The 20,643-nt window shown below is 38.8% G+C and overlaps 1 protein-coding gene across 1 annotated transcript in view; it reads left to right on the forward strand.

The window, feature by feature from the left end:
- Positions 1-20,643, forward strand: part of SLCO5A1 (solute carrier organic anion transporter family member 5A1) — a 141,450-nt gene that overhangs the window by 80,695 nt on the left and 40,112 nt on the right. The window contains 1 exon segment of the mRNA XM_047782862.1: positions 3,326-3,490. Within this exon segment, the coding sequence (XP_047638818.1) occupies positions 3,326-3,490 (165 nt within the window).

The raw sequence follows: 20,643 nt of genomic DNA on the forward strand, positions 1-20,643 counted from the left end.
ATCAATACATAACTTTGTGTTAGATGTGTTTCTGTTCAAAGTCACCTTATTTAATATATATTGTTGATTCATTAACATTAACACACAGCCAACAGTAGTGTAACTCATGCCTGAAGAAAGCTTACCTAACTCATGTTTTAGACAGTTCTCCAAGGAGCTCTGGTTTCTTTTAGTGTAAAATGGCATTTAGGAACCAAGAACTGGGTGGGCTCATTGCTAAAAGGATGTCATTACCTTTTTTTTTTTTTTTTGCTTTTTAGGGCTGCACCTATGGCATATGGAGGTCCCCAGGCTAGGGGTTGAATTGGAGCTGCAGCTGCCAGTCTTCGCCACAGCCACAGTCATGCCAGATCCGAGTCGCATCTGTGACCTACACCTCAGCTCACGGCAACGCCGGATCCTTAACGCACTGAGCGAGGCCAGGGATCGAACCTGTGTCCTCATGGCTACCAGTCAGGTTCGTAACCCACTGCACCACAGCGGGAACTCCTGGCTGTCATTACTTCTAAGCCTTGTTAGTAGACAGTTAGGAAGTGGGTGTATGTGTACACACACACATGCACACACACATCTCTCCGCCTATTTGTCTGTCTACCTACCTACTTATCATCTGTCTGTGTAAACCATGAACTCACATCATTATCTCCAGTTCCAATCAGATATTTAACTGTCCACTTTCCATATTTGTAACTTCCCTCTCTGGCAGTTAGAAAACTCCCATTAGCGTGGATGTATTTGCTTGTTTACTCATGTCCCCTGTATGTAAACAAATAACCAGCCCCACCAGCCAAAGATGTAGCCCTAGAGACGTGGCCCTCCACTCTGCAGGGCATGTAGTTTGAAAGTTTAACTCCAACAAAAGGCAAGGAGGAAGGTGGAAGAAAAAAGGAAGCTAACTTAAAGTTGCTGAAAGTTGGAACTTTTGCCAAATTCTTCTTAAGCAACAGTAAGTTTTCTTTCAAGTAAAAAAGAGAAGGAGTTCCCATGTGGCTCAGTGGTTAACGAACCTGACTTGCACCCATGAGGACTCAGGTTTGATCCCTGGCCTCGCTCAGTGGGTTAAGGATCTGGCGTTGCTGTGGCTGTGGCGTAGGCCAGAAGCTGCAGCTCCGATTCGACCCCTAGCCTGGGAACCTCCATATGCCATGGGTGCGGCCCTAAAAAGACAAAAGACATTAAAAAAAAAAAAAACAGAGAGAGAGAGAATCACCATGTGTGTTTTTTAGTTAGCTTTGAAATTAGAAGGCTATCTTACCGTACCAAATGGGCATAAGAGAAAAACCAGTTTTATGTAACTAGTATCTTTTAAAATATTCATGTTATACATATGTTATCTTCTTGGATTTAAACATTTTATTTTGTATTTTCCCCAGATGTTTTCGATTCAACACATTGGCTTTTAATATATTAGCTAACTTAATTTGAATCTTTAAATGTTGACAGGAAATCTTATTAACTTTCTAATTTTTAATTTTGGGCATGGCATTTTGATTTGCCGTATTTATAAGACAATATTAGGTACTTATATGAAGTACTCTGATGATACTTTTTCTGGTGTGTTTGTCCATGTTAAAAAAAAGTATGCATCTTAATTTTTCTTTTAAAATATTTAAGCTTGAAACAATTAAATTATGATCTAGAACATCAAAGTTAGTTTGCACTTTAAAATGATAATAGTGAATAGTCTTGACTTTGCAAGTCTTAAATTCTGGTGAACAGGCTCTGAATTATAGCTTTAATAAGAGTTGGTGCTTAATTTTTATGAAATGATTGTAGCATAAAGAGATAACTGTTCTGATAACTGAGAGACTGTACATGTCAAAAGTAATGCAGCTTATGTACCTTTTCCAGGAAAACATGTAAAGATCATATACACGTGAGTGAATTCACATTACAAACATGCCAAAATACAAAACTATATACATAGAACCCCTTTTTATTTCTCTTTCCCAATGTTACTTGATTTATAGAATTTCTCGGTGTTATATATTTTTTTGTTTGTGTGTTTTTTGTCTTTTTTTTTTTATAGCCACATCTGCGACATATGGAGGTTCCCACACTAGGGGTTGAATTGGAGCTATAGCTGCTGGCCTGCACCACAGCCACAGCAACGCCAGGTCTGAGCCGCGCCTGTGACCTACACCACAGCTCGCAGAAGTGCCAGATCCTTAACCCACTGGGCAAGGCCAGGGATCGAACCTGTGTCCTCATGGATGCTAGTCAGATTCGTTACCGCTGAGCTACCACGGGAACTCCGGTGTTATGTATATTTAAAAGTATACATTCAACTGTATATAAATGCATTGTTTTGGTTTGTTTGATTTTTAGCTAAATATTATATGTATATTTACACACATGTATAGGTATATTTCTGCGGCAGCTTGCTTTATTCATTAAGTATAAATACTTCTTGGAGTTCCTTTTATGCCAGTACATAAAGCTCTATTTCATTTCTATTGCATAGTATGTCATTACACGGCTGTGCCATAATTAAATATTTCCCATTGATGGACATTTAGTTTTTTTCCCTAAATTTCTGTTGTTGAAAACAGTGCTGCAATGAAAATGCATATTCATCTTGAAGCACGTAGATAGCAGGTTATGCAAAATAAATGCCTAGATTCCAAAATGAGGCTTTTTTTCTCTTCCTTGAGAGGCAGCTGGATGGCCCCTGAGCTCCCGCCTCTGGGCTGTCCCGCTCCTTCGGAGATCATTTCCGTTCGTTCCTTGAGCCAAAGTCCCTGGAATGTCTGGCGTGGTGGCCTTATCCCTTTTAGCTGTAGTATTTCCTGTTTCATAACGAGGCTGGAAGAACAGATGCCTGTCGTCATGTACCAGCTCCTCTGCTGTGGGCGTCAGCGTGTCAGGCCAGGCAGATGGCACCTCCGAAGTGACTTTACTCAGGGAAATGGGAGTTGGGTGAAGTGGAAACTAATTTAGGACTACATTGCAGGTACTTTCCACATTTGGCAGACTTTTTTAGGGTCTTACAAAAAATAGCTTTATTTTAATCCATAAAAATGCCAATCATTTGCCTTAAGCAGTTTCTGAAACAAGAGTCATAGATTGAGTACTTCTTATAAGGATATGTGTGTATGGGTATGTGTTTGGATTCTATATTAAAGTTCCTTATCCTAGTTAAAAAAAAAAAAAACAAAAAAACAAACCCAAATCTGTTTAATAAAGGGGATGAGTTCTAATTAGTGATCAGGTTTTTATGTATTGCTGAATGGCTAGTTCCAGTTCATTTCAGAAGCAATTCAATTTTCTTTTCTTTTCCATCCCTTGTTTATAACATTCATTTGTCATTTTTGTCATTTTATAGACCTACCAAGAGCAGCTGTCAGGATCTTAAGCAACATGACATTCCTTTTTGTGAGTTTGTCATACACAGCTGAGAGTGCCATTGTCACTGCTTTCATTACCTTCATTCCCAAGTTCATCGAGTCACAGTTTGGTATTCCGGCTTCCAATGCCAGCATCTACACTGGTAAGGCACTGCTGTTAGAACTCCTTGAAACCATGATCATTTTTGCCCACTAAACTAAAATGCAATGAGTGAAGAGAAAGTTCGTTCTAACATCGAAGTGTTAAATTTAAGTTCATTCACAGCAACCTTCCCCCTCGCAGATTTTAGGAGGAAGTCTTTGAATGTTTTCTCTCTGCTTCGGATTGTATTACTGTGTGACACTTTTTACCAACTGTGTTCTGAAAAAGGGGGAATTCTGCATAGTTGTGTTCTTATGGTTCTTAGTTATAAAGCTTGAAATAGGCAAAGCCTTCACATTTAAATCTGAATAAATCTTATGGGTTGACATGAGTATGAAAGTATTAAACTAAAAAAAAAAAAAAAATTGGGAGTTCCCCTCGTGGCGCAGTGCTTAATGAATCCGACTAGGAACCATGAGGTTGTGGGTTCGATCCCTGGCCTTGCTCAGTGGGTTAAGGATCCGGCGTTGCTGTGAGCTGTGGTGTAGGCCGGCGGCTACAGCTCTGATTAGACCCCTGGCTTAACTTCCATGTGCTGTGGGCGTGGCCCTAGAAAAGGCAAAAAAAAAAAGAGACAAAAAAAAATTCATGGTATGAAATATAGATCAGTTTCATGGTAGCAGGATTTTCCCTTCATAATGTGAACAGATTTTAATTGCGTTACTGGAGATGCTTGAAGTTGGAAAGGAAATCTGTGGATTTTATTTTAGATGATGTTTTATGTCTGAGAAAATTGATTTTTAAAAGACTTTGGCACTTGGACCCACAGTATTTAATGGTCAGATAGTCAGAATTTTTTTTTTTCCATAGTAAGGTGAGTGCTCAGAAATGTGGGAACATGAATTCTCAGATACTGGGATTTTTAGTGTATTGTATCATGTAATATTATGGATGTTTCCTTAGTGGTTTCAAAGATGGTGAAATAACTTTATCCACCTAAGGCTCAATTTATTAATAAAGTATATTTAAATAGTTAAGTGGAGAATTACAAGAACTTCTCTGTGGCCTTGGCTCCCACTTTCTGTTCCACATTCATATTCAAACTCAGCAAGCTTGGATCACCTGAATATTAACAGACACAATTCCATTATTGTAGAAAAAGAAGTTGACTTGACATAGCTGCGTAATTATTTTGTTGTCTTTTCACTTTGCCCTTAAACAGACATACATATTGGCTTGTGAGTTCATGATAGCTAATTTTTTCATGAAGCATGCCCTGCTGTGGACCTTGAAATTATCACCTATAAATATGTTTTTTTTTCTGTTGGTTTTTTAAAAATGTATGTTTTCCTGATATCAAGGTCATATTTATAGACTGTGAAACAAGCCTTGAGCAGGAAAACCAAGAGTTGTCTCGTAGGTAGATCTGAAGCCACAGAACTGTCAAAAGTCATCTCAGCATTTCCCGAAATAAGTTTCAAAATTAAGAGGTGTTACTGGAAAAGTTCAGCATCAAATAAATTTGGGACTTTCTGAGTTAAACAATAGTTCTTTGCTGCAGGACTTTTCACAACTTTTAATATAATAATGTGCATTGAGAAACTTCCAAGGAAGGTTCGAAGTACACTCTTTCCCTAATTTATTTGATCATAAAGTCCAGCTTTTTTTTTTTTTTTTCTATAAGGCATTCTTTTTCATGAACAGTGTTCCTCAGGACACTCATTGGGAAACACTGCTAGTCCATCCTGTGTGTCTCTGTTCCAGCCAGACTAAGGGGCAGAGCTGTCTGGATCATCCCATTTCCCTCCAGATGCACCATTTTGACCTCAAGGTTTCTTGGGCAGTGGTCCAGATCTAAGCTGGGTAGGAATTGATGCATATTGACTGCATATTGACTAAGGCCGTGTCTTAATTACTGGTTGAGGCGGAGGCTGGATAGGCAACTTCTTGCAGAAAAATGGAATAAAGAGCTCAGCAGGAGCTGGGTTGTTCGGCTGCAGAGGTCCACAGTGGTGTTGTCAAGGCATTGGTCACTGAGTGTGGCCTCCTTGGTGAAGAGGGTACAGGATTGAATAAAGCTAATCCCATGTTCCAACATCCGGGTGAAAGAAGCAGCATCACACAGTACCAGTGCTGTTCTGGTTTCATCATCGGCAGGCTTTTTAATTTTTATTTTTACTTATTTATTTTTATATCTTTGATGATGCAGTTTATACCAGGTTTGGCTGTCCCCTGCATTTTGATAAAAGACCTTTCATTCCCAGCTCTTATACTTTTTCCTGCCTTTCCAGACAGATAACAAATAACAATAGTCAAGAGATAACTCAGATTAAGAGTAGAGGGTAGCCTGACCTATTACAGTCAGATTAAACAGGGATGCTCCTTCTTTTTAAAACTCACCTTGATTTTTCGAATTTGTAGCAATTGAATCCTTTTTACTCTCTAAGCAGAGATTTGTGTTCTTTTAAGGACTTAACTGCATTCAACGTAATCTTTTGCCTCTAATTCCCTTTCTGTGGCTTGGAGAATTAAGAAATGTAGTATCTGAACAAGGATTCAAAAATAGTTTTAATTTCTCATCTGAAAGAATTTTCGCGTTGAAGTTCTTTTTTCATTTTAAAAAATTACCTTGATTTCCACAACAATTTGCTTGTGTTGTGTTATGTGGTAGAGATGAACTCCATACATTTATCAAAGGACAAACCTTTGCTCATTCACACCCCTGCATAGCTTTTTCTTTTTTTGTCTTTTTAGGGCCACACCTGTGGCATATGGAGGTTCCCAGGCTAGGGGTCGAATCGGAGCTATAGCCACCAGCCTACACCACAGCCACAGCAACATGGGATCCGAGTCATATCTGCAACTTACACCACAGCTCACGGCAACGCTGGATCCTTAACCCACTGAGCAAAGCCAGGGATCAAACCCGAGTCCTTATGGATGCTAGTCGGGTTCATTAACCTCTGAGCCACGGTAGGAACTCCCCCTCGCGTAGCTTTGACCACCAGCTCCGTGCACAGCGCTGTGCTGTGCTGTGTGTGTGTGTGTGTGTGTGCGTGTAATATAATGATTCAAGACCTTAACTTGCTTGTAGATCTAAGAGGAGAGAGAAAGCTTATGAAGTAAGTTTAGAAAAGCTGTTTAAATAAATAATAGAAGCTTTGGGTTTCAGTGATTATTTTGGCTGGCAGCTATCTGTGTTTAAGTCGCTTTTCATGGAGGAAATGGCTTTTCACCAGGCTTTCAAGGAAAAGTGGAATTGGACGATTTGGAGCATGGAAGACAGGTGCTTTACTCTCTGTAAAGGACCAGCTTGAGCAAAGGCAAAGAACAGGGAAGGATAAGGCTTGTTCTGGCAACAAAACAAAACGAAAACCAAGAAAGTTCCTAGGACAGAAATAGAGAAGGCTCAGAAAGGCAAGCAGCTGGGAGGAGGTGCGGGTGGTGGCGAGATGAATGCTTTCCCGTATTGAGATAGGACCGTCAGTGCTACTGGGCTCATTGGCATCACATTGGAGGGCCCCTGCCCTGGGAGGAGGTGGTGACACTGATAAGAGCATCCTCAAAAAGCCTCCATTGACCCTAGTTCATCCCATCACACTGGTGTTTGTACCTGCAATGGTGGAGCTGTGGTCGAGTTAACCCTCCCCGTTTGTGGTCTTTCTGCTGATCCGCTTAGGGTCATGTTTATTGACAGAGATTAAATATTATGAAGTTGATGTTTTGGAAAAGCCTGAAATCATGGGAAAAACCCTGCAGGAAGTGTTAGAGCAGGTGTGAACCCTGCCTTGCTGGTCGCTTGCTCTGTCACTTCGGGCAAGTCCCTTAACTCCCTGAACTTCAACTAAAACTGAACTTTATCTGTATCATGAGGACACTTTCTCCTCCATCTCACTCTGTGTCAGTGTTGTCGGGATCAAATGAAGGAGTAAAGAGTGATTCGTTCTGAAGCTTACCTAACTGCAGAAGGCACAGCAATATAAATTGAAATGTATAACTTAGTCATATATTATAGGAAAGAACATTATTATTTATGATGATGATGTAGTATCTTACATTTGAAGTCCTGTATCTTGAGCAGGTGTCAGAATGAAGGTGCTGTAATAACAGTGATGATGGTAAAATGACAATATTTATTGAGTGTTTACTAAGTAGAAGATGCCAAGTTTTTTTTTTTTTTTTCTTTTTAGGGCCTCACCTGCAGCATATGGAAGTTCCCAGGATGGGCGTTGAATCAGAGCTGCAGTTGCAGGCCTATGCTACAGCCACAGCAATGCGGGATCCTTAACTCACTGAGCAGGGCCAGGGATCGAACCCACATCCTCACGGATATTAGTTGCATTCTTAACCTGCTGTGCCATGACAGGAACTCCTTGTGTAAAACATTATTTAACCCATGAAATTAACGCCTATGCTATATGTATTATTGGTGATGCCCATTTTTCCAGATGAGGACACAGAGGTCCAGAGAGCTTTGAATAACTTGTTTGAAAACATGCAAATGGTGAGAGCTAGGAGGCTGGAGTTTGGCATTCCTTGGAGTATATAAATGTCCATATGTGATTTTTGTCTTTTTGTCTTGTTCTTTTTTTTTAGGGCCACACCATCGGCATATGGAGGTTACCAGGCTAGGGGTTGAATCGGAGCTGTAGCCGCCGGCCTGCACCACAGCCACAGCAACGCCAGATCCAAGCTGCGTCTGCGACCTACACCATAGCTCATGGCAACGCCAGATCCTTAACCCACTGAGAAAGGCCAGGGATTGAACCTGCAACCTCATGGTTCCTAGTAGGATTTGTTTCCACTGCACCACGACGGGGATTCCCATATGTGATTTTTATTGAAATATTGCAATAGGCATATTCGATTGTCATCCATTTCCAGGTTTTTTTTTTTTTAACTATTTCCATATAAATAACAGTCTAAGATTCTACTTCCTCACACTCTATAACAGCATTTGCCATTCAGCCGTGGTCAACAACATTCTTTCAGAACCCCATGGTCTTTCAGCATCACCTTTGCTTTCCTGAGATCCTGCTCTTTGTGTGTAGAATTACACTGAAGAATCATCAAGATACTTTTCTCTGTAGTTTGAAAAGATAAAGGGATTAGCTTGGGGGTGTGTCTTTAAAAAATTACTGTAAATTTTACTGCTGTCTTATTAACCAAATATTTGCCACCCATCTTCAACCTCTGCTTTGGAGTTCATGGATGAGATTCAAGGCAATACCAGTGAACTCGAATTGCAGCCTTTGAGATTAAGTGCATGTTTAGATGCAAGAGAGGCATGAACATGCTTTCATTTGTTCCATCCTTCTGAGAGCTTGTCTATACAAATTCTTTATGAAAGTAGTTTAAAAAATTTTTTTTTATTAAACTAGAGTCGATTTACAACTGTGGTATTTTGAGTAATGCAGCATCACCACCAGCCTTGACCATGACCAAACATTTTTGACCATGAGCATCAACATTCTCTCTTTTGCTTTGTTGAGGGCCGCCTGAGGTAGTCTGCAGACTTTTCTTTTAATCCCAGATCTGTCACTTAACTAAATGCGTGATTTCAGCCAACTCACTTCACGCTGTATCGGTTTCTCATTTGTGAAATATGAATGATCCTATCTCAGAGCTACTGAAAAAAAATTAAATGAAGTAATTATATTGCAAAACATTTGGTGTATAGTGATAGGTGCTCAGTACAGATTTGTTTCCCCCTTTTCAAGTTGTGAGCCTGTTAAATTCAAATCCCCTTTGGAAAGTTCTGGATTTAAGACAAACTTTCGTGTGTGTGTGTGTGTGTGTGTGTGTGTGTGTTGTGTGTCTTTTTGCCTTTTCTAGGGCTGCACCCATGGCAGATGGAGGTTCCCAGGCTAGGGATCTAATTGGAGCTGTAGCCACCGGCCTACGCCAGAGCCACAGCAACGCCAGATACAAGTCGCATCTGTGACCTACACCACAGCTCATGGCAACGCCGGATCCTTAACCCACTGAGCAAGGCCAGGGATCGAACCCGCAACCTCATGGTTCCTAGTCGGATTCATTAACCACCGAGCTACGACGGGAGCTCCGCTTAGCCATTCTAAATGCAATAGTTTGCATCTACTAGCCCCAAATTCCCCGTCCATCCCACCCCCTCCTCCTCCCTGTTGGCAACCACATATCTGTCTGTTTCTTACTTGTATATAGGTTCATTTGTACCTAGATTTTTTCCATGGTATTTTCCATGCCTTGCCTATTGTGAATAGTGCTGCTATGAACATAGGGGTGCATGTATCTTTTTGAATGTAGTTTTGTCTGGATATATGCCCAGGAGTGGGATTGCTGAATAATATGGTAGTTCTATATTTAGTTTTCTGAGGTATCTCCATACTATTCTCTATAGTGGTAGTACCAATTTATGTTCCCACCAATAATGTAGGAGGATGCCCTTTCCTCCATACTCCTGCCAGCATTTGTTATTTGTAGGCTTATTAATGATGTCTAGGCCTTTTTTTTTAATAGAAAGAGAAAAACAAATCATGATGTTACACTGATATTTCCACTTCCAATGCAAGACTACAGGTTATCACACCTGCAGCATATAGAAGTTCCCAGGCTAGGGGTCGAATTGGAGTTGCAGCTGCCAGTGTATGCCACAGCCACAGCAAGGTGGGATCTGAGCCGCATCTGTGACTTACACCACAGCTCACAGCAATGCTGATCCTTAACCCACTGATCGAGGCCAGGGATCGAACTGCATCCTCATGGATACCAGTCAGGTTCGTTTCCACTGAGTCACAGAGGGGACTCCCTCACTTCCTTGATACTGTATCTCTTTTCTTTAATGCTGAAAATCTTTTTTTTTCTAATGACTTTTATATAATTACTTTATCCAAGCGTGCGCACGTGTGCGTGCACGCGTGTGTGTGTGTGTGTATAAAATGGTTTCAAACCAGCTATCGGTATGATTACTAACTATGAAATATGAAATGCAATTTTAGATATCTTTATAGTTCTTCCTGGTTCTTTCTGCCTGTAGGCTGTCTCTTGGGGATTTACAAAATACTGTAACCTAAAGTTATTTGAAAAATTCTCTGTTTGGGTGTGCTTACAATGTGATAGGTCGTAAAGATTATTTCCTTTAATTGTTTTTCAGTTTTAGGGATTATTTTTATATTTTAAATTTAATTTGTTTTTTAAATTATGTAAGACGTGTATGATGTGAAAGTCAAAACTATAAAACAAAGGACATCCAGAGAAGCCTTGCTTCCATTCTGTTTGCTACAATTTTCTCTCTCTTTCTACAGATAGCATTTTATTAGTTCATCCCTCTCTTGTTTCTTTTTGAATATGTAAGTAAATATGCATATTATGTATGCAATATATGTAATACATGCATCAGTATTTTATATTTGTTTTTCCCCCTTCTCTTACCCCAAAGTTGATGCACTCTTCACTCTGTCCTGCACTGGAGCAGCATCAGAGACCTTGCTCACATCTTTTACAGCTGCATACTCCTCTGGTTATGGATGTACTGTAGTCTATTTGGTCCCCTATTGGAGGACATTGGGTTGTTTCTGTTCTTTTGCTGTAATGACACGTGCAGTGATCTAAGTCCTTTCATAAGTGAAATATACTTATTTCTCTTGAACTACTTGACTTCAGTGTCCAGCTTTCAATTTGCCTTTATCCTGGCGGAGAAGCTGTTTCCAGCCAGGGGAGGGAGACTCATGAATCTATTTGTCACATGAGATTCCATCCTTACTCCTCACCCCCACTAAGGTTTAGCATTTCCCTCAGGTTGTTATAAAGATCAAAAGAGAGAGTCTTTCTGCAAGTACTTGGAAAAATATATAGCTTTTGGAAATCCAAATAAGCTTGGAGTCTTTCCTTCATATGAGCCTGTGTTAGGATGCTAAAAGCCAGGGACCTTTATCAGGATCCCACTGTCAGCCGGGCGCAGTGGTAGAGAGGGGCTGTCTGTGCAGCTTTGCATCCTTGCCTCAGCGCTGTAGTGGAGGAGGTCCTACTCTCTCCAGTGTAGAGTGGACAGAACCAAGGTTATAGAGCAGTTTTCACAAGCTCCACATCCAGGAACCCATAATACAGGCCCGCAATATATGGATCGAGCTGGTCCGCAGAGAAGGTGTTCATATTTTAGAATTTTTTATTGCACTAATTCTTGTCCCTCCGACTTTTAATGTATTGGGTAAGATATATAGTACAGTTTTGTAAGGAGGCAGATCTTGTTGAAATTCTTGCTCTTTCTTTTCATCCATCCATCCATCCATCCATCCATCCATCCATCCATCCATCCATTGTCCATCGATGCACAAATATTTATAAAGCATCTTTGATGGGCTTGGCACTGTGCTAGGTGCTGGAAAAACCATAATGAGAACAGAGGGATCCCACTCTCAAGGACCTTACAGTATAGTGACCCTAGTGGACTGCCTATGTTCCTGGATAAGTTTATTAACTTTTATGAGAGTTAGAGGTTGTGATGATTAAGTGAAGGGAAATAGATGGTGTGTGTATCACAGTGCCTAGAAAGTAGCTATTAATAACCACAGCGCCCACTTTGTGAGATACTCCCAGGAAAAGGAATCTAAGGCAGAGGAGTGAAGCTGGGACTTAGGACATGCGGAAATATTCATGGAAAAGAGTATCTGGGAGAAATTGACTTGAAAAGTAAGAAGAGAGGAGAAATGGCTAAAAGTAGTAGGAAAATGAAAGAGAAGGCAAGAGACTTGATATTAACATGAAGGCTGATAGATTATTTCATCAGAACTGAAGGATGCTTGGAGATGTAATGTAAATGATAAAAATATACTTAAACCTATTGGTAACAAGGACCTACTATACAGCTTGGGTAAATCTGTTCAATACTCTGTGATGCTCTATATGGGGAAAGAATCTGAAAAAGAATGGATATGTATGTATATGTATAACTGATTCACGTGGCTGTACACCTGAAACACAGTATTGTAAATCACTTACATCCCAATAAAATTTCTATAGAAACAAAACAAAACAAAAAGTGCACTTGTTTTAAGAGTGTAGCACATTACATGTGAGACTGATTTCAGTTGAATCAGTGTTGAGCTCGGGTTAAATCTTTATATCTGATTTATTTATTCTCCTTTATTTTTCAACCTCAAATAAGTCTATTTTTCTCAACTCTCAGAAGGAAGAAATACATTTTAAGTGTTTTAATTTTCAAATATTTGAGCACAGTGCAGTGAAATGTCAATTGACCGAATCTCTCGGTTAGATGAAATGTTTTCATTTCACTCATCTTTGATGATTAATAGCAAAGTCCTTACATCAGAGATTTGTTTCCCTTGCATGTGTGTGTGCACGTGCGCACGCACGCGCACACACGCACACACACACACACACGCATGAAGACAGATAACCTTTATAAGGGATTTTCGGGGCTCAGAAGACATTCAGATCAGTTTTCTCCAGATTTCCAGATCTATGTTCATGGATTCATTCACTGATCATTGAGGCTCAGAATGACCCAGAAGCCCCTTAAGAGTCTTAGTCATCAAAAATACTATATTATGTTCACAGAGCAGGATTCATTTTTGGATTAAAGTTGAGAAAGATTAGGGAGTGTTTCAAAAAGACTGAAAACCCAGGGGGAAGAATGAAGTGTCAGGAGCAGATTTAAGAGCATTTCTGCTACCAAATGCCTCACATCCTTGGTTATATTAGTATCCAAGATACACCCAACAGATTTGATGAATGAATGGATGAATACAAACTTTAAGCTCTTTGACCCCCAGTCTCATCTTTGGAATGAGGGATTGAATTAGACAACCTTTCACCAAAGACCAACTAACAGACATCCCGCTGTCTCTCCCCCACACTCCCAAGCCCACCAAATTCTCTGATTTTTTTTTTTTACAGCCGCACACACAGCATACAGAGGTTCCCAGGCTAGGGTCCAATGGAGCTACAGCTGCTGGCCTACGCCACAGCCGCAGCAATGCCAGATCTGAGCCACGTCTGTGACCTACCCCGCAGTTCACAGCAACACTGGATCTTTAACCCACTGAGCAAGGCCAGGGATTGAACCCACAACCTCATGGTTCTTAGTCGGATTTGTTTCCACTGCGCCATGATGGGAACTCCAAAATTCTCTGATATTTGTGAGCAGCCTCTTTTTCTAACATTCAAGTTAGCCACTGTCTTACCATTTTACACATTTTACTTTGGAGTTATGTAATACGTTTTCCTGGCATGTTACATTTTTTTTTATAGATATATTGATTTTTTTTTCTCCTCTGGTTGATGTGACTGGAATTGAGGCTACACTTTGGGCTTTTTCTGGCGAGACTATCAGGGAGTGAGATAGCTTGATGGTTAAACTTCTCCTTTTAAGAACTCAGGGACTTTTTACTGAGCATGGTCTTGTTTTAGCAGGTCCACACCTTGCTAAAGTAAGGTGATCCCTATCTGCTGTGTAGTGAGTCAACATCTTATAAGAGACAGGTGATGAATTTTGGAATCATAAGGTCTGGGGTCAAGACCTCCTCCTGCTGTTTATTAGCCATATAACCTTGGGTGAGTTAAGTAATTTCTCTGGCCTCCGTTTTACTAGCCGTGAATGCTGCACATAGCCATTTTACAGGGTTGATGAAGTTTTTAAAAGTTTTACAGTTACTTATTATGTGTAAAGAACAATATACATATTATTAGCAAGAATGACCCTGGCTTTCATCTCAGCAGATAATCCCGTTTTCCATAAAAGGACAGGTAAACCAGGGTTATTCTTGTGAGAGACGAGGAAGGGAGCAAAGCAGGGGCTGGAGTATAATATTGTCTCAGATTTATAGATAAAGTATAAACTTTAATTGAAGGATTCGTGGCCTCACAGGTAGTGGCAAACTGGGGCTGGCGATGAACTGTTCTGACTCCCAGCTCATGCGACCATTTCTCATTTCCTCAGAGATGCTGTTACCTTGTAAAAATCACATCCAGACCAAATGAATATCTTGGCCCCTAAGCATGGCCAGGATATGGTTATTACCACACAGGCAGGAAATACCTTACTCTTTTTCAACTAAATAATGCAGCATGTGCTTAGACATTATTAGAAGTTGCAGTAATGTCCTCTTGTAACCGGAACCATCTCATGATGGACCACAAAGAGTTTGCTTTGCTGCCAGCTTCAACTTCCCAGTGTGGCATCTTCCACTGCCAGAAGGTAGAACATGGGGTTATTTTCATTTATTACTGTTAGACTGATTAGATTTCAGGCTAATTGTTAATTTTTTTTCAAGTCATTGTATTGACAATTTTCTTATGTCTCCATTTGCAGTAAAGATGCATATAATTTATGTGTTTTTTTCAACCTCTGCTTTTTAATATTTTTTTATTTTTTTCATACTTTTTTATTACTCAAATGAATTTATCACATCTGTAGTTGTATAATGATCATGACAATCTGATTTCACAGGATTTCCATATGTTGTTTTTTTATTAAAGTAGATATTTTAAAAGATTATGGCTCCCACTTCTCTTACCTGTGCAAAGAACAATTTGTGTACAATTGTTGTATATAGTAGATATTTTGCAACATCTCCCTTAAGTTTATTTGAAATATATTCTGTGTCAATACCAAACTGGAAATGCTGTTGAATTGGGCGGAATCATTCGGTAATGGAGTAGAATAGGACAACTGTGTAAATGTCACACCCTTTTTTAAGATTTTCCAATAAAACTTTCGTATTTGTGATATTGCAAGTTTTTTCCTGTTGCTCTCATTTAAGCCTTATTCTCAGCAATAGTTATTCATGTAATCAATAGGTTGATAATTGTAGTTGCAAGACAGAAATATAAGGTCCTACTGTCTAGCACAGGGAACTATATCCAGTCTCTTGGGATAGACCATGATGGAAGATAATATAAGAAAGGGAATGTATGTATGTTAGTGACTAGGTCACTTTGCTATACAGCAGAAATTGGCACAACATTATAAATCAACAAATATTGTATATATACTAACAAACTGTCAAATTGTACTTAATTTTTTATTTGATAGCATCATTGGCATTTGCTTTGCTGGGCAAAGCATTTCTGTGCATTAATTGAAGGTTTTTAGAATGAATATTTACAATACTTAAGGAAACAACTTTACAGTTGCTTCAAGTACTGTGGGAGTATCAGGTGTGTTTTTAGTGCTGACAGCTAATAATAGATAAGTCTTCCTTTGTTTTTAGATCCAATTCCCAAGAATCTTGGAGCAAGGTGGCAGTAGAGATTTTGTATTAATGCGAAGTGTCTGCGCTGAGGAGAATTTTGCTCTATGGTGTGTGCTCCTGGCCCATCTCGGGGTCATAACCTGAGGATACTGTGTCCACTCCTTGGCTTCATTGAGTGTTATTGATCGCCTACAAGTAGCAAGCTATTCTGATGGGTATTAGGGCATAGATGAAGACGAATAAGAGTTTTAATAGAGGAAATAAAATAGAAGAAATAGTGTGGAATGGTTTTTGTTATGAGCTTTATGTCTCTAGTTGAGGATTTTTTAGATGACGGTAAATAATAGAAAATAGGGGGACTATTTTTTTTAAGAAAGACTGCTGCAATTCTGTTAATTTCAATGGTATTATTATTCTATGGAGCTCCATTTAATTGAATGGACACTCATATATAGTGGTATTTTTGAGTCACTTGGTATATATGCTACTGTTTCTGAGAGGCATACTGAAATTGTCCTGAACAAATGAGCCCCTACAATTTTTTTTGGAGGGGAAAAAATTAAAGAAAGAGATTATGCAATTTTTGTTAAACCTTTCCTATTGTTTAATAATCCTATTCATTTGTTTTAAAAATATTGATGTTTCATCTCAAATTCTCTTTTAAAGGGATCAGAAATACTTTAGAAATAATGTTTGATTTATAGTCAAACATTTGTTATGCACAAGATTAAATGTAGTCATGAAAATGGCCCTGTAGCTAGAACAAAAAGTTAGTTTTGATGTTGTGCAAAACAAATACATCTGTAAAATACTTTGACGTGGCTGAAGATCAAGGTTCTGGTCTCATGCTCTCCTTTTGGTGTGTGGCCCATCTAATAGGTAGGTTCTTCCATCAGCATGATTTGTCATTTCTGCTTATATCAGTGTAATAACACTTCAAATGTCAGTCATTTGCTAGAGTATATGTTTATAAAGTCTGTTTATATATGTATGTTTATATGTTAATAAAGTCTCACTTACTGTGGCTAAATTATGGATCAAGACTGGTCACTATCTGCCTCATCTCTGATTCAGACAAATTAATTCATCACACTAAACATGCATATGTACACATAAATATATGTATATACACTCGTACACACATTTACTTGCATACACAACACACAGAGACACACACACCACACGTAGGTTAACAAATTTCGGCAATCTGTGTTGAAGCTTTTAGTTGGTTTTAGGAGAGAGTATAACTAATTGAAGAAAATCAACAGGCATTAAGAGATTAAATTTCAGCTTTAGAAGGAACAATGAATTTGGAATTCAGGTAGTGGATTTCTCATCTCAGATCTGAAAGAACTCTGGCTTGGAAACCAGATTTGTGTCCTGCTCTGCTGTATTATCTTGAGGATATTGAGCTGGGTTTATCATTCATGTGTCTTAGTTTCCTCTCCCATTAAATGGGGTAAAAAGTAACTCACCTCATGGGATAAGATTAAATGTCAGTGTTTTAAGAAGACTTAAGATAGTCTACAAATTTATCATGATGATTATATGCTCATTTCATTTTCCCCAATGTTCATCTCCTTATTGGTGTAAGCAAATAGTACCTGTTCACAGAGCTAATGTACTGATCAATTAATAATTGATATGAAGGTGCTTTGAAAAACCTGGAAAGGCTTACTTCCCTCATATGATTTTAGGTTGTTGCTGCTAATTTTGGTTAAAGTTGAAGTCAGCTTGCTCTAACATTTAACCTTTAATCACGGCATTTATTTCTTTGTGGATGCCTCACACTTCAAGACAATAATAGGTAAGATTCTTTAATTTTGAGCAGTCTTTTGCTGTTTTAGGTGGAAAATTAGTCTAAATAGAATGTAGAAAAATTACTCTCAAAGTAATTTCTAGAAATAAAAATGTCATTAGGGAATAGGTAGCAATCACTGCTTCCACTCCCAAATTTTATGGATTTATGATAACAAATTAAAACCCCAATTAGTTTTATATTATGTGGGAATAATTTTGCAAATGTTAATAAACACTAAAATGCATTCTAGTAAATACAAAACGCAATCTCCCTTCCTGCCCTCGCAGGTTGAAACTTGAGTTGAATGTGTAAAAATACTTTTTTTCTTTTCTTTTTCTTTTTTTTAATTTTTAATTTTTTTTATAATTTTTTTTGGTCTTTTTTTGCTATTTCTTGGGCCTCTCCCACGGCATATGGAGGTTCCCAGGCTGGGGTCGAATCGGAGCTGTAGCCATTGGCTTACGCCAGAGCCACAGCAACGCTGGATCCTTAACCCACTGAGCAAGGGCAGGGACCGAACCCGCAACCTCATGGTTCCTAGTTGGATTCGTTAACCACTGCGCCACGATGGGAACTCCTCTTTTCTTTTCTTTTTTTCTCTTCTCCTCTTTTCTCTTCTCTTCTCTTCTCTTCTCTTCTCTTCTCTTCTCTTCTCTTCTCTTCTCCTCTCCTCTCCTCTCCTCTCCTCTCCTCTCCTCTCCTCTCCTCTCTTTTCTTTTCTCTTTTCTTGTTCTACTCCCCTACCTTTAATGGTTGCTTTCAGTTCCAGTTCAGTTGTCTAAGACATCAGCTACTCCTCTCCAGCTTTGAGTAAAAAACGACTTCGTTTGAAATGCGCCTAGCCTATCCTTCATTTTGGAGAAAAAAAAAATGTTGAAAGATCCAGGACTACCTTTTAACCTGAAGTAGTGCCCCTAGTGTTGTAAGTGAGCCAGTTTCCCTCACACTGGGAGAGATACCCATTAGCCATTAGCTGGCAGGTAACTTGCTTTGATTGCTGCACTGTATTTTTTTTTTTTCCTTTGCTGGTTCACGTGTATCATTTGGGGTGAAATTTGAAATATTTGTTACATTTCTTATTCTTTTAGTTTCTGAAGATCTATTATTGTCTTCCAAAGAGAAGTTTTATTTGAAAATGTGTGGTTTTATTATTCAAAATCAAAAGTAGATAAGATCTGAACAATAAGGAAAAGAGACCAGTAGTGTTTTGTGAATTAGAGATATATCAGTTGGTGGAGTTTGTCGTTGTATTAGGAAGGTACACAAAAACCATGTCATCTGTTTCTTTTCTATTGTTTTTTACCCAATGGCTATTTTTATAAAATTGATTAATTAATGGATTTCTGAAACTTAAGTTTTCATAAACAGTAAGTTTGGTGTCCTCCAAGGATACTCAGACCATTTTATTACTAGATTGTGTTTGCATTCATAAAATTTATTTTGTGGATTGCATTACCTGGTAGGAAGTATGCATGTCATTTGAAACACAATAAGGAGTTCCCCTTGTGTCTCAGCGGGTTACAAACCCCAGTAGTAGTATCAGGAGGATTTGGGTTCAATTCCTGGCCTTGCTCAGTGGGTTAAGGATCTGGTGTTGCTGTGGCTGTGGTGTAGGCTGCCACCTATAGCTCCCCTAGCTTGGGAACTTCTGTATGCTGCAGGTGCGGCCCTAAAAGGAGAGAGAAATACAAAAGAAAAGAAACAAAACAACATCTTCAGGTAAAAAGTGCGGTATGTAGCATGATAGTTAAGATTTCCATCTCAGCTGCCCCCTGCCTTGCCCATAGTTCTTAGTTTTTCTGGCTTAATCCATCTTATTTGGCAAATAAGTTAGGTTGATTAATTTTTGGATTTTCTTTTAGTTATAATATATTCTGGCCTTTAATAATCTTGACCCTTGGAAAATTCATTTTACTGCATAGATGAAAATTTTGTGTAATTGGGGAATCATTTATTTTCTGTGCATGCTGTAGGTCCTTTCCCCCCAGTTTTTGCTCAAAGGGACGTCCCCTGGTGCACCCCATTTAAAAATGCAACACTTCTCCCAGAACTCCGGATTTTCCTTTCTAGGCTGAATACTTTTTCTCTGTAGTGCCTTTCACCTTTTAAAATTCAGTATGGTTTGCTTAGTTATTGACTTACTGTTTTATTGTCTTTTCCTCCCACAGTAGACTGTAAACTCAGTGAGGGCAGGATTTTTTGGTCAGCTTTAATTACAATGTATCTTCAGGGTCTGGTACAGGGCCAAGACATAGTTGATGCCCAGTAAATATTTCTATGAAATTAAATATATGATTTAAACATGATATATTTTCATGAGCTTTCTGAAAGTTATGCTTAACATGTTTGTAAATAACACAAGAATTAATACTAGCTCAGCTACCATTTAAGTGATTAGAAACTAAAAACACAACGCAATCAAAGGCATCTACAAAAAACCCACAGCTCACATCATACTTACTAGTGAAAGACTGGATGCTTTCCTCTTATGGTCAGGGATAAGATAAGGGTGTCTGCTCTTGGCACCTTTATTCATCATTGTTCTGGAAATTATAGCAGGAAAATTGGGCAAGAGAAGGAAATAAAAGGCATGAAGATTGGATAGAAAGATGTGAAAATATCTCTATTCACAGATTATGCCATCTTATAGAGAGAAGATCCTAAGGAGTGCACTAAAAAAGTATTAAAAATAGTAAATGAGTTTAGAGAGGTTGCAAGATACAAGATTAATTCAGAAATACACCTGAGATATTGTGGGTTAGATTCCAGGTCCCTGCAATGATGTAAATATTTCAATAAAGCAAGTCACACGACTTTTCTTTATTTCTCAGTGCATATACAATTTATATTTACTCTGTACTGAAGAACTATGTACACACCTTAATTAAAAATGTTTTTGCTAAAAATTCCCAACCATCATCTGAGCCTTCAGTGAGTCATAATCTTTTTGCTGGTGGAGGGTTTGAAATCTTGTGAAAATTACTAAAGTATGATGCAGAGAGGTACAAAGTGAGCAAATACTATTGGAAAAAATGGCTCTGATAAACGCACTTGACTCAGGGTTGCCACAAACCTACAATTTGTAAAAATGCAACGTCTGCAAAGTGCGGTAAAGCAAAATGCAGTAAAGTGAGGTGTGCCTGTATGTAGACATCAATAGTATTTTTATGCACTAGCAATGAACAATTGAACAATGAAACCGAGGAAACAACTGCATGTACA

The sequence above is a fragment of the Phacochoerus africanus genome, chromosome 6 (genome assembly GCF_016906955.1).
Source record: "Phacochoerus africanus isolate WHEZ1 chromosome 6, ROS_Pafr_v1, whole genome shotgun sequence".
Classification (NCBI taxonomy): domain Eukaryota; kingdom Metazoa; phylum Chordata; class Mammalia; order Artiodactyla; family Suidae; genus Phacochoerus; species Phacochoerus africanus.